The sequence below is a fragment of the Plasmodium knowlesi genome (genome assembly GCF_000006355.2).
Source record: "Plasmodium knowlesi strain H genome assembly, chromosome: 5".
Taxonomy (NCBI): Eukaryota; Apicomplexa; class Aconoidasida; order Haemosporida; family Plasmodiidae; genus Plasmodium; species Plasmodium knowlesi.
The window spans coordinates 433,149-447,125 of NC_011906.2; the positions used below are offsets into that span (position 1 = coordinate 433,149).

General features: G+C 40.5%; 4 protein-coding genes across 4 annotated transcripts; 2 read left to right on the forward strand and 2 right to left on the reverse strand.

Annotated features, from left to right (window-relative positions):
* Positions 1 to 221: 221 nt before the first annotated feature.
* Positions 222 to 3,315, reverse strand: PKNH_0510000 (conserved Plasmodium protein, unknown function; the record flags this gene model as incomplete). The annotated part of the gene is made up of 4 exons (XM_002258196.1): positions 222 to 2,079; positions 2,252 to 2,727; positions 2,963 to 3,075; positions 3,234 to 3,315. The coding sequence occupies 4 exons, from the start codon at positions 3,313 to 3,315 to the stop codon at positions 222 to 224; spliced, it is 2,529 nt and encodes an 842-aa protein (XP_002258232.1).
* A 1,136-nt stretch (positions 3,316 to 4,451) lies between these two features.
* On the forward strand, positions 4,452 to 6,701 carry PKNH_0510100 (conserved Plasmodium protein, unknown function; the record flags this gene model as incomplete). The annotated part of the gene is made up of 6 exons (XM_039113908.1): positions 4,452 to 4,497; positions 4,670 to 4,764; positions 4,931 to 5,014; positions 5,186 to 5,288; positions 5,407 to 5,441; positions 5,595 to 6,701. 6 exons carry the CDS (start codon positions 4,452 to 4,454, stop codon positions 6,699 to 6,701), a joined length of 1,470 nt encoding a protein of 489 aa, XP_038969519.1.
* Positions 6,702 to 7,310: 609 nt separating this feature from the next.
* Positions 7,311 to 9,146, reverse strand: PKNH_0510200 (cdc2-related protein kinase 1, putative; the record flags this gene model as incomplete). Its single annotated transcript, XM_002258198.2, has 1 exon — positions 7,311 to 9,146. One exon carries the CDS (start codon positions 9,144 to 9,146, stop codon positions 7,311 to 7,313), a length of 1,836 nt encoding a protein of 611 aa, XP_002258234.2.
* Positions 9,147 to 11,316: 2,170 nt separating this feature from the next.
* PKNH_0510300 (conserved Plasmodium protein, unknown function) lies at positions 11,317 to 13,482 on the forward strand (the record flags this gene model as incomplete). The annotated part of the gene is made up of 1 exon (XM_002258199.1): positions 11,317 to 13,482. The coding sequence occupies one exon, from the start codon at positions 11,317 to 11,319 to the stop codon at positions 13,480 to 13,482; it is 2,166 nt and encodes a 721-aa protein (XP_002258235.1).
* Between the last annotated feature and the right edge of the window lie 495 nt (positions 13,483 to 13,977).

The following is a 13,977-nucleotide window of genomic DNA, read 5'->3' on the forward strand; positions in this document are numbered from 1 at the left end:
ACAGTGGTGAGAGTTTCTCTTTTTTAAAGGAGGAAGGAACTCTATCTGTGATGATTCATGTATGTATGTGTTAAAAGTGTGTACATGTGTTTTGATGTTCCGTGGACACAATGGTGTGTTCCAAAGGTGGTAAGGTTGCCTCCCTTTTGTTAAAGTTGCATTGAATGTACACGTAGTGGCGTGCAAGCAAAATGTATTTTTCCCAAACATCTCATTCTGGGTTAATACTCTGCGGGGGAGTCGACCTCATCGATGGGTTCATCGCCCCCGTCCTGGTCATTCATATCCACTTTGTTGGAATCTATGAATGCTCCGTTTCGTGAGTCTTTCTCTTCCTTCACATCTCTCCCTTCCTCAGCACTATTTATCTGGTCCATTTTGTGCAACTCGCTGTTTTCCTCACATATTTTCCCTCCACATGACTGAGTATCCTCCCGTTCTTCCATTCCATCAGTTGTTTGCTCCTCACGTTGCACTTCTTTATCAGCGCCTTCCAATTTTTCCGTTTCTTTCCACATGACACTCCCCAACGGTTCTTTATCCTCCTGCATTTCTATACTCCTCTCGCTTGTTTCACCGTCGCTCTGCTTTTGCAACGGGGAGGGGAATTCAATTGGGGAAGATTCTCTGACCGTTTGGTGCATTTCGGGTGGGTCATCATTCAATTCGTCCACCAGATCGTCATTGAGGCTATCACATGCGTCCTCATCGTCAACTTCCTTTTGTACCTCTCCAGTTGTGCTTTCCTGCACATCTTTCTCCAGTTCATCTGCCACTTCTTCTGGTGTGTCTTCCACATTTTCTTGCATTTCTTCTGCTTCGTCCTTTGCTTCATTCACCTCCTCAACTACTTCTTCATTCACCTCTTCAACCACTTCTTCATCCACCTCTTCAACCACTTCTTCATCCACCTCTTCAACCACTTCTTCATCCACCTCCTCAACCACCTCTTCATTCACCTCTTCAACCACCTCTTCATTCACCTCCCCAGCCACTTTTTCATCTTCTCCTTCCTCCACTTCCTCTTCTACAGCCTCCTTAACATCATCCATTACATCATCTGTTACTTCCTCCTTTACTTCCTCTTTCACCTCAACCACCTCTTCTGTCACATCCTCAGCCACTACATCGACTTTCTCATCCACTTCTTCATTCACTTTTTCTTTTACTTCTTTTTCTTCTTCTTTCACTTCCTCTTTTACTTCTTCTTTCACTTCTTCTTTCACTTCCTCTTTTACTTCTTCTTTCACTTCTTCTTTCACTTCCTCTTTTACTTCTTCTTTCATTTCTTCCGTCACTTCTTCCGTCACTTTTTCCTTTACCTCCTCACTGCGACTCAGTTTTTCGGTAACCTGCTTTTCGAGCTTCAATAGTATGTCATTTTCAAACTCTGGGATGAATATTTTTTTTTTCTTTCTTTTTATTTTCTGCGTGTCTGTGTTTTTTTTCCCTTGGGCGAAGCTCTTCGATTGGGTTGGCACCGATACATGGCCCTCCTCACACATGTCTTCCTTCGTCCGTTCCTTCAGTGTCGTGAGGACAACCTCCTCATCGGAAAGTTCATGGACATTTCGATCTTCGAGTAACTGTTCGATAAAATTTTTCTCTTCAACCTGATCGTTATTTACCCATGTATTTTCCTCTTCTCTGTTCTGGAGGTACACATCAGCTGCACCTGCATGGCCACGTTCGCCTTTGTCCATGATATCCCTTCTGGCCAAAGGAGCTTTCCCTTTCCCTTCATTTTTGTTGTTTTTCAATAGTTTAATATTTAACGCCCTTTTCAAAATGCTATGCTTATCAAGGTTATTCTTTTCTTCATTAAGCAAGTTCCTTTTTTCTTCCTCTAAATTTGAGATGTGTTTTTTTAACTTTGCCAACGTATTGTTTAAGCTGCTGATGTAGCTATTTTTTTCTTTCTTCAATTCGTCCCTCTTCGTGTTTAGGACGAATATGCGTCGCTCCAGGTTCTCCTTGGATGCATCATTTTCAATGCCCACTAGAACATCTTCTTCCTTTTTTGTGTCTATGTTAAGTTCGTTCATTTTTTTTTTTATTTCATTCAGCTGGGCATCTATTCTGCCGGCGAGAAAAGGAAAAAGGAAAATTACATATCCAGTGGAAAATACTATTTACAAATACGTTAAGGATATTGTTGCTACTTTGGAGTGCCCCTGTGAGTGGGAGCACTATACCCCCCCCCTCCCTGATTCGTGCCATCAGTGCAACCCCACTTAGTGGAATGACCTACTTGCAAATATTCTCCTCGTATAGACGGTTTCCATTCTGTATCTGAATCAACCGAGAGCACAGGGTCGATTGCTGATTTAGTAAATTCCTGTACTCCTTCTCCAAGGCAATCTTGTTCGGTTTCCTTTTATTTGAATCCAATAGTTTTTCATTTTTTCGTATGCTATCTTTTAAAAATTTTATTTCTTTCTTCCTATTTTCAATGTCTAGACAAACTTGTTTGTACTTTTGCTCCAGTGTAGAAATGAACAATGGATCTGTTGACTTTTTCAATTTCTTTTTTAAAATAATGTTATCCTTCTTAGCCGTTTCGATATGTTTATTTAGGTAGTGCATATTCTTCTCTATCGAGTTGTATGTTTTTTTCAGTTCCGGCTTGCTTTGATTGCTCACGTGGACCCTGTACCCTTCGCAGAGGGACAAGAATTCGTTTACTTTGCTTTTGTGTTCGAGAAGGTACTCTACGTTGATATTTTTCTGCCATGGGTGGGTGGGGGTGAGCGCAAAACCGACATGTTCACATAACACAGACATGTTCACATAATACAGACATGTGCACATAATACAGACATGTGCACGTAACACGGGCCTATACACGCAATGCGGAGAGAGGCATCTACACCTATTCACCGCTCTTGCCCTACGCGCGCGTATAAAATGGTAACTATAAAGGGGGTGTACTGAAGATGACACCACAGAATGAATTCATTACATTGCTCAGCAACTTGTCACTATCCTCTAACAACTTATACACATTTTTCAGCTCGATCGGACAGTACACCTTGTTCTTTATTATCTCATCCCGATTTTTGGTTATTTGGAGGGCTGTAAAATGGGATGGGAGGAGGCGGAACAGCGACGCGTTTTTCCTTTTCTATCCGACGGGTCATGCACAAATGCCCATTCTGCCTTACAGGCCTTTTCTTTTTTTAGCTAGCTATTTTGCAAAAAAAAAAAAAGACGCATTCGCCTCAGCACCGTACTTGTAGAGGACATCTCCTTCTCGTAAGAAAAACTATTTTTCGAGGAGTACCTCAGGGACGACTTCCTTTCAGACATATTCATTTTTACATCCTATTTTACTGTTAAAAAAAATAGCTCTTTTTTTTTTTTTCTTTTTTGTTCTTGTGCAGTGGTGGCGACGGTTGGGGGTTGACCGGGCCGTTCTCTGGGCTAAAAAGGGGGGCACACGGGGGAGTGCAGGCCTACGCACATACAAGAACGTACGTATCAACACGAACATAAAAATATATGTTCATGCAAATGTAGGTCCATGTCAATGGTTGGTGCCTAGTCACGCCTCTTCAGAGGAAAGCGCATTTTTAACTCGCTCCGAAAAAGTAACGCTTAAACGTTCACTCTTATGTTTGCGTTTTCTCCCAAGCTAAGCATTACTCATGTGGTCTTCCTAAAGGGGAGGAAGAAAAGAATTTTACCCCGACATGCACACTGAACGGAAAATATAGACACGGAATGGAGCGAAATAAAAGTCGCAAAGATGATAATTCATTTTGTGAAGCCGTGAAGGAGAGAGACAATTGAAAAAAGAATTCCTCGTTTGTATTGACCTTCCCAAATTAACCCCTTTAGTTTTTTTTTTTTTTTTTTTTTTTTTTTTGTGGACCTTTTATCAGACTCAGCTGATTAATCATCTCGTATAAGTTTAAACTATAAGGATGGAAAGAGCAGGCTTAAAAAAAAAAAAAAAAAAAAAAATAGACAAATTTGCTTAATATCACTCTTATGCGTATTTCTTTTTTTTTTTTTTTTTTTGGGCCATTTGTGTGTATTTTATAAATTGTGAAGAATGAAAAAAAAAAAAAAAATACGCATAAGAGGGATGCCTTGAAAGTGCTCTTAAAACATCCTCCTCTTGGGCATCAATCGAAAAGACTTTAAATTCCCCCTTTATGTTGTTAATATATTTTTTGGAATTTTTCAAATTAAGTATGTATAAGGATATACATGAACGTTGGTATATGCATGTTTGCATACCATTTTTTTTTTCGTTCCAAACCTGCTTAACGAAAAAAATGTCGACTTAAGTGTGGAAAAAGGAAAAAAAAAAAAAAAAAAAAAGCCGTGACAGATCATTCTGCTCCTCCATACCTGATTGTGTATGCCCCTCCTCCCCACTTTTGGAACATGCTAAGGGCGTTAACTTCCTTGTGAATCCCTCCTTGTTCATTTTTTCCACTAAAATGATAGACATCATTCTGAAGATGTTGCTAGGGAAGTACTTTGAACGTATGTCCAAATGGCACCACAAGTGGGAGAGAGCACAAACATGAAATAAACCAATTTGAGTCGTGCGAAATAAGGCGAAAAGGAGTCCAACAAACGATCGGCTAGATAGAATACACTGGCCCTGTCTTGCTCTACCCTACCACTGCACCCCCTTCAACCTACACACTTGCAGCATGCGACAAGAATTTCATAACCATGAATATGAATGCAGGAATTGAAATAAGAAACATCATAATAAAAAACGACGAAATTAATCAATTTTTAAAGGTTATTCCATTTACTGCTACCTTTAATAGCACCGTTTTGAGCATCCTCATGCGGGGTGGTTATATACCGTTGACGGAACCACCTGCAAAGATGTGTCTATCCCATCTTGTAAGGATCCATTATAGTGAGATTATGCCTTTTTCCTTTCACTCAAACCTTACCTAAGAGCAAAAACATAGACATAGAAATAGTATACTTAAAAATTGAAAGAATCTATATCAGTTTCGTAACTCTGTCAGGCATGCTAACTGTAAAATTAAAATAAGTAAAGGGATTTCTTCGCGTGTTTTTTTGAAACCCCATCTTGTTCTTCCATTCATTTTTCTATAAAATAGTGCATGCAAAATGGTAATGATGATTTTTCTTTTTTTTTTTTTTTTTTTTTTTTTCCGTCCTTGGAATCACCGCAATCGACTCGCAGCTCAAATTACACGGTGTGGATTTAAGACTGAAGCCGCACATACATAGGAACGCCTCCAAGGGGATTAAAAATAAGCTGATGAATCTATTAAGACGTAATGAAGGTAAGCCAAAGGGGGGGGGGGGGATATTTATTAGTGGGGTCCCTCTCATGTGCAAACCAATCGGACAAAAAATATTTGCAGTCTCCACTTTTCACTATGTGCTCCTTGAACATTGCAGGAAAAGTGGAACTTGTTTCTCCACTCAAGGCGAGGGTAATCATGAAGGAATAAGTGACAAGGGGGAAAATAAAAAGGAGGATCAGACATGGTGTAAGACGCCCTGATCTAAATTACCACCTCCCCTCCCTTATTCGGTTTTTATCAAGCATCATCATGTTTCATTACTTCACTTCCCAACCTTCCCAGGATGTCAACCTCGGAAAACAGCAAGGGGAAAACAAAACCCTCTGCTGTTGTTGCGAAAGCTATCAAGATGTGCAGGACAGTCTCTGTTGCTACAACAACATCAGCAAAATTAAAACGTATATATGCAAAGATTGTTCTGTTTTGAAGAACCAAGATGATGAGGCACATTTGGCATTTATTAAGAAACAAGTCGCTTGGGAGAATGCACACCAGCATGCTCCAGATGAAACAAGCAGAAGTGTCGTGATCATGTCCAACGGTCTTTCCAATGCTTCTACTTCCTCCGTGGGGCCGGATTTAAAGGCCAAAAGATGTAGAACACGTCACCTGAATAGTGCAGAAAGGATTAAACGCTATGATGATATGAGACAGTTTCTATGCAAAAGTGTGATGGGGAAAAATCGCACGGGGGGTAGTATGCAAGGCGAACAGGCGGATCATGTCTTTGCTAAAGAACTCGTGCAGAACCAAAACTTCAGGGATAGATTTCCCCACTGTGGAAATCTAAGTCATATCAACAAATCCGGCGTGACATACGACACAAGTGCAACATACGCAGTTAATGGATTGAACAGTCACCTACAATATTATTCCGATCAGATGGGAAAAAATGAGCAAATCCACGTGAGTGCATCAAATAAGACGCAACATAATCGCAATGCTTGTAAGAAAAGTTTGAGGGGTGGACATTCGGACGGTAGGCCACCGCGGCAGGGCGTGTATGTGAACATAGGCATGTATGCTCCTGCAGAACTGCTCAATGGGATCAAGAATCACCAAGACAAGGACCCCCAGCGTAGCACCTTAGACTACTTATATAACGCCCATTCAAAATTAAAGGGAAAAGAAAGTCTCGGCAAAATTCACATATATGACGACAACATGGGGGATGCCATTCACGAGAGATGCAACGAATTAACTGATCATACATGGGTAGGTTCTTGGGCGGAGAACAATCCCCACAGGCTTTTCCATAATGAAGATGTACCTTGCACATGCCATCGACTGAATAATAAATGCACGAGTATGCTATACTCATACAACGGGACGAATCGCAACAATTGTATGAGGATAAAAATCGACCACGTTTTTGACGCAAAATTGTGATATTTTTCACGCTCCTAATTAGGAGCATCACCAACATGTCAACATGTTGATGAAGTTCACTATTGGTGCGCTTCTTTTTCCTATTCTTTTGCCACTTTAAAAAAAAAAAAAAAAAAAAAAAAAGTAGCACCTCACGCGATCGACACAGCACTACGCCAAAACAGTTTCATCTGCAGAGTGACGTGTCTTTTTGTCATTTCCGCTTACACATGCACGTACGTGTGAGGGTATACCTACGTGTTCATCAAAGTGACGAGCGTTTCGGACGACATAGGGTCACTACAAATTGGCGACAAGTTGAACAAATGGTCTACATGGGGAAAAAAGGAATGGAAAACTCTGTTTGGGGGATACAAAAAAAAAAAAAAAAAAAAAAAAGGCCAAAACTACCTGCGCATACAGGGGTATACATACACGTATTCACATACGCATTCACACATTCGGAGAAAAAATAAACAACAAAAAAAAAAATTACGCTTTGGAAAATTATTTCCCTTCATATATGCAGTGAGAAATTACACATTTCTTTTATGAACCGTTCAGGTAAAAGTAGCGCAACTTTGGCTAGTTCGCCTTTTTTTAGCTATTTTTTTTTTTTTTTTTTTTTTTTTACGAATGGAAGCGTATATTATTCTGGTCGACGATCTTATACTGGCTAGCAATCTTTTTGGACCGAATGACCTTATTGGTGTCTGGGATAATGGGCATATCGCGAATATCCAAGGGTTTGGGAAATTCCTTAAAGTAAGGATGTTTTAGAGCGTCGGCCGCGGAGATCCTATTTTTCGGATTAAAATGTAACAACTGTTGTAGTAAGTCTAGTCCAGTGTCTGATAAGTATAGGCCTGAGAACTGGTTGGCAACATTGGGAAAATGGGAGCGTATTTTGTTGACGTTCATTTTGATTTTTTTTTTTTTAAAAAGTTCTTTATTTTTCGAAATAAAAGAGTATTCATAAAATTCGGGGTAGTCTTCCCTATCTGGGAGACCTAACAAATTTAATATTTTTAAAATCTGATCAATTTCGTTTTCCCCAATAAATAATGGCTTCTTGAGAATCATTTCAGCAAAAATGCAACCAACACTCCATATGTCTATTTTATTTGTATAGCACCGTTCTCCTAATAGCAGTTCTGGGGCTCTATACCACAACGTTACGACATTCTTTGTGATGTTATGATTATTTATATGGCCAAATTTTCTGGCCATTCCAAAGTCGCAAATTTTTAGGACACCTTTATTACTATACAACAGATTAGTCGTTTTTAAATCTCTGTGCATGACCCAGTTGGTGTGCAGATAATCAACACCGCTGAGTAGTTGCTTCAGTAGACACTTCAGTTCCGAGATGGTGAAGCCAGGGGTTTTGTTGTCCAAGAGCATTTTCAATTCATGTTCTACATATTCCATCACTAGGTAAATGTCATTTAGGTGTTTGCCTATCACTACTTCCTTTACTGATAAAATATTTTCATGGTACATTTGGAGCAGTATGCTTATTTCTCGAAGGGATGTTATTGCAAATCCTTCGTGACGCATGCTTGAAAAGTCCTTCAACTGTTTCAGCGCCACTATCTTCTTCGTCTTTTTATTCTGTGCCCGGAATACTGCTCCGTATGTCCCTTCGCTTATTTTGTTCAATCGCCTGTAGTTTTTCACGCTCCGACATCCATACAACAACCCCTGCTCTTTGATCGCCTCACCGTCACTGGGGGGTCTATCGCTTCCTTCCCCGTCACTTTGCTCTTCCTCACTCCCTTCTATATCACTCCCAAATTCCTCGCTTTCGCATTCGTCCCAGTCTCCTCGTTCGTCCTTCTCATCCACGCTGTCCTTACATTGGTGGAGATGCCTCTCATGGCTTTTCCCCCTATTCATTCTCTCTCTCCCCCTTCCCCCTTCATCACTGCTAGCCTTTTCATGTGTGTTGTGTTCTCCTTCAGTTTTAAAACTTTTCACATGGTTCTTGTTCCTGGTGCTTACACATTCTTCCTCCTCCTGATTGGCTCCTTCCCTTGTCCTTTTACCAGTGCTATAACTATGGTGGTCTGTTCTGTCCGAAGGATTCTTCCTTTTATCGCTTGTCTTACCAACCTGCTGTGACTCACCAAAATAGCTATTTTCGTCAGCTCGCCTATTATAGTAATGATAACGTGATTTTTCAAACTGGTCTCTTTTCTGTTCATTGCGCTTGGCCATTTCGCTATTGTACCGCGTTTCCACTGGGTTGTCCTCACCGTTTTGAGGTTCGTCCCCGCAGTAGGAGTGTCTGTTGCCACCCTGGTCACGACGGTTATGATCACGACGGTTATGATCACGATGATTATGATCACGATGATTATAATCATACCTGTTATGATCGTGGCGGTCCTGTCGATTTTTTCCATCACCCCTACCATCGTGGTGGTGATATTTCCCCCCTTTGGGGGGTCCCCTGTCTTCCATTTCGCAGTATATTAAGAAGGGCTCTAAAGTTAAGTTGGCCTTTTTTCTCTTCGTCGCGTAAAAACGGGGATAACTCTCCTTTCACTTTTCATGCCTCTTACAAAACGGTCGTTCGTAATTATGAGAAACTTCCTGCGATTGTGTCTTAGCATAAATGTAAAATTAGTTCGTTTATTTTTTTTCTCCCCACGTGGCCTGCTATGCTCGCCCCTGTGAGGTGCGTATAGCGTCTACTTCAAGCGGCCTAACGCTCGTACTGTCCATGTCCCTAGATACATACACATATCCGTAGACGACGTCACTGATCTAATCACCCTTGTTTATCTACTTCGAGCACAGCTAGGGGTTGTAGGTGGATCTTCCATTCGGGACGCCCCCTTACCATCCGCTGCACAGATTGATTTTAATAATTTTGCTGAAGTCGAATTTTTTTTTTTTTTTTTTTTTCCCCATGTCCTCAATTAGGTGTTCATTGTTGCTTACGTCATTTGATTGAAATTTGGGAGAACGTGCTTTAGTTATTTTATTATTCTTTTTGTCAAGGGAATTTTCCTCTTCCTGTGCGTATTAAAGCATATTATTATTGTAGTCCTCTGTTTGTACGTTCCTGCGTTTTCGCTCGAACTATGGGTTACCTTTCCAGTTGGAATGGCCCCTCACCGTGCATATACTTACCATATATTTATTTTCTATTTATTGCTAGTTTATTTTTTATTTTATTTTTTTTTTTTTTTTTTTTCCTGGAAGTGTGAATTATAAAATGGGGGCTATTTTTTTTTTTTTAATAGGTGAGCCCCCTCAATTCAGTGCAGTATTGTGCTGGAAGTGGGGGCTTTGCGCCGGGTTATGGAAATTTTCCTTGGCCAATCGTTTCCAAAACGGACTTGGTGAGGATGAAGGAAGAGGATCCTTTCGGAGTGCGAAACTGTTCCATAGTGCTGATGGACGATGATAACCGGCGATGATTTTGTTTGTTTTTTTCTACCACGCCTTGATTGTTGCACATTTCTCCACGTCAACACATAACCGATGGTTTTTCTTTTCTACCTTTCGTGAAAACACAGGGGGGAAGGCACATCGGCTGGAAAGCGCTTCCTCCTACACGTTTCATGACCGCACCTTTCCTCCACGCTACCGATTTGTGTGTAACTATTGGTGATTTGTGTCCCTTGAAGGGATGCCCACCACTTATGCATTTGTTCATCCTCCATCCTGGTTGGTTAGCGTTCCATTATGTCATTCCCCATTTGGTTCTCAAAAATGGAAGCCAACATGATGCGGTTTCTCCACACCATCCAGGGTGTTAGCAACATTTATGTGTAGCACGAAGTTAACACATGTTCGAGCCGAATAAGGAAAAAAAAAAAGTTATTAAATGATGCCAACAAATTGTAAAACGAATTTTGCTACACATGTAGTTACATGTATGCGAAGATGACACCATGGGGGTTATCCATCGAGGGGAGTATCCTGTGTAAGGTTGATTTGTATCTGAACACACCACTCCTATGGGGGCTCGGGAGATAGAAAAATATTACATAATATGAAGCGAAAAAGGCGCGTGTGGAAAAAAGTCGAAAGGCTTACGGGCATTTGCTTCCCGTCTACATAATGGATTTGTGGTCATTCCTTTCGAATGTCTTAATAACAGCCACGTTTCTAAGTGGATACTCGTGGGGTGAAAATTTGGAGGGACGGAGCTAAGGCACAAAGGTTTCACGGATGTACTATCACGTAAAATAAGAGCAAGGCGGAGAAACGATTTTTTTTTTTTTTTTTTTTTTTTTTTTTTCCTCGCGTGGAGAACGGGGTATTCTCGCAAAAAAAAAAAAAAAAAGCGATTTTTTTTTCCTGTGTCCAAAAATGGATCTTCCGTTGGGTAAGCTTCAGGAGTACAGTGTGTCTAACATTAAGACTGCTTCTGGGTATCTCTGCTTATGGTGTTTTCATTTTTGTAAATTGGGCTGGGCACTTTTCCATTTTTGAAGGCGCCACGGTAGTGTAAAAGGAGAGACACGAACATATTGCGCGTCTTGCCCCGCAAAAAAAAAAAAAAAAAAAAACGACATGACTTTATGCCACTCGGCAGGCTCTCCACAATGATTAAAGGAAAATTCCTCTCTTTTCTTGTTTAATCATTAGTTGGTTGATCTGCTCCGGCGAGAAAAGAATGAAGGCCCCGGCGTTCAAACCTTTAAGCGATGTTATTCGGATCAAAAAAAGGGAAGATGTATCTGGAGCTGCACCTGAAGGGAGCGAAATATACAAGGCCTTTTTAAATGCCTGCAAGAAAAACGAAGATGAGTTGATAAACAAAAATGTAAAAATAGTGATTTACGAGCATGTGAAGTATGAGGAGGAGGAAAATCTTGGTAACGGTAGTTCGGAGAGTGACTCGGATTGGGACCATGGTTGTGCTCTCCAGAAGGAGGAAAACAAAATCGACAAGAAAGGAAGAAAAAAAAAAAAGGAAACCCAGTGGGGAAAAAATGGAGAGACAACCAAAGGAGAGTCAACAAATTCCAACTCGGTCAAAAATGAAAAGGAAAAAAGGGGACCCAAGGATAAAGGCAATCCCAAAGAAACCGCAAAAGAAATAGGAAAGGGAAAATCAACTCCAGGTGGAGCAAACCAAAATGGGAAAGAACTAAAATACACAGAAAAGGAGGAAAATACACACAAAGTGGGGGAGAAGTGTCAAGGAGATGGAAAGAACGAAGAGGAAACACACACCGAGAGGTCCACTACCCACCCAAATGGAAAGAACACTTTGATCGTGCACACAGAAGAAAGCGACGTGGTGAAAGAGAGGAAATCATCGAAAGTACTAGGAACGGTAAAAATCCTATACAATTTTTATGTAAATTTATTTGATAAGTTAAAGGAAGATGTGGAGAACATTCAAAACGGAGCTGCAAACGAGAAGATTGATCTGTTCCGAGATGTAAATCTCTACGCGAACTGCATTTCTATGTTCGATATTATCAACCTTTGTGAAGATTTGAAAATAATAAAAACATTTCTCAACTCTAAAAAGGAATGTGAATTGATATGGATACTCACGGTGAACTACCTGGACAAGGTTGACGTAAACCTTTTTGAGCGGTACAAGCATAAGATTGATGTGACATTTGTGAAGGACATCCCGGGCGGGGTTAACGGGACGCAGGGTACACACACGCCAGGTCAAGCGATCCTACCGGGAGCAACCCAACCAGGCAAAGGGAGGGAACAAATGAAGAGCAACAAAAGCGATGTACACACGGAAGAAGTAATCGAAAAAAAAAAGGAAAAGACACAAAAGGGGGACGACATCACCCCTATTGGGGGGAAGGAAGAAGACAACGTGAGAGAAGCTGATGCATCAGAAAGGGAGGAGAATCCCCCACGCGCATGTCAGGAAGTACACAACTTAAAGGAGTACATTTATGCAAAATGCCACGAAAGAAAAAACGCCATCATGTTCAGAAAAGTGAATTTTTTTGTCTTCCTGTACGTATTAATTTATATAATAAAAACAAGTTCACGGAAAATAAAATCGCTCTCAGACGACATAAAAAAACTGAGGAGCTTTTTCTTCTTTCTCAACTTGTATGAGAAAAAAAAAACAATCGAAACGTTGAAGAATATATACAAGGATAAGTACTTAACATTTTTTCAAAATTTTAAGAGCAGGAAGGAAATTGAGGAATACAGAAGGAGAAAGATTTTTTGCCACAAATTTTCCTTCTACAATGTTAACAAAATTTTAAATCAAAAAGGGGAAGACTTGGTGAAGTTGAAGGAGGCGTGTACACGGGGGGAGAAGCATCCACCTACGGGAGAAGAGCAATCCGGGGAGAGTAACGTAGATGAGGGCATCTACAATCTGACAAATTTTGTAGACACGACCGAATTAGAAAGCGACCTCAACTGTACAAGTAACCCCCAGGATGAAAGCAAGAAAGGATCACCTCCCCTTCTCAGCCCATACCTACTAGATTATATATTTAAAAATTACTGCTACAAAAAAAAGCACTGGAAAATAAAGGAAAACGCATGGATCAACTTTGGAGTAGTTCGAAAAGAAGAAAACAAAAAGTATAAAATGGAGATTTATAATCATACAAAGTTTAACATATCTGTCGATGTGCTTATAGATGAGGACCTTCCCATCCTTGCCATTTTTAAGGACAAATTATTTTGCGTAAGCTCCAAGTATTCTATATACCTACAAATTGATGGGAAAAAAGAGGGTGAGTGGTTCGGGTTCGTGAACATCTCACTGAGGTACAAGAATTCCCCTAAGGGCGATGACACTGTGCGGATCCCTGTCTATGTCCACGTCTCTCCGTAGTTGAGGCTAACGATTCAGGGTTCACCGGTTAAGTATGCTGTACGCTGTGTGTTAACTTTTATTTTAAACTTTACCTTTTTATATATTTTATTTCATTATTTTATTTTATTATTTTTTTTTTTTTTCGCGAGAGCGTTGGGGAAAGGCCCGCGCGCCGCATGGCTTACCCAAGGGGAATATCGTCTCCACACTGCACACTCGCGCAGAGAAGTGTGGATGCACGGCTTTGCGCATCTTTTTATCCCCCGGGGCGAAAAGGCTTTCTGCACTGAGAGAGGAAACCACAGTTAGGTCCACCCCCTCACTTCGCATCGCCACACGCCTCTCTATATTTTTTTTTTTTTTTTTTTTTTTTTTTTTTTTTTTTTCACCCCTTCTTATGTGCACACATACAAACTTGAAGTGCTTTGCAAGAATACAATATCGTTTGCAAAGAATAAAAAGAGGTGAAAAAGGAAAAATGAGATAAACCTGATTAATGAAGGATAATGTCTA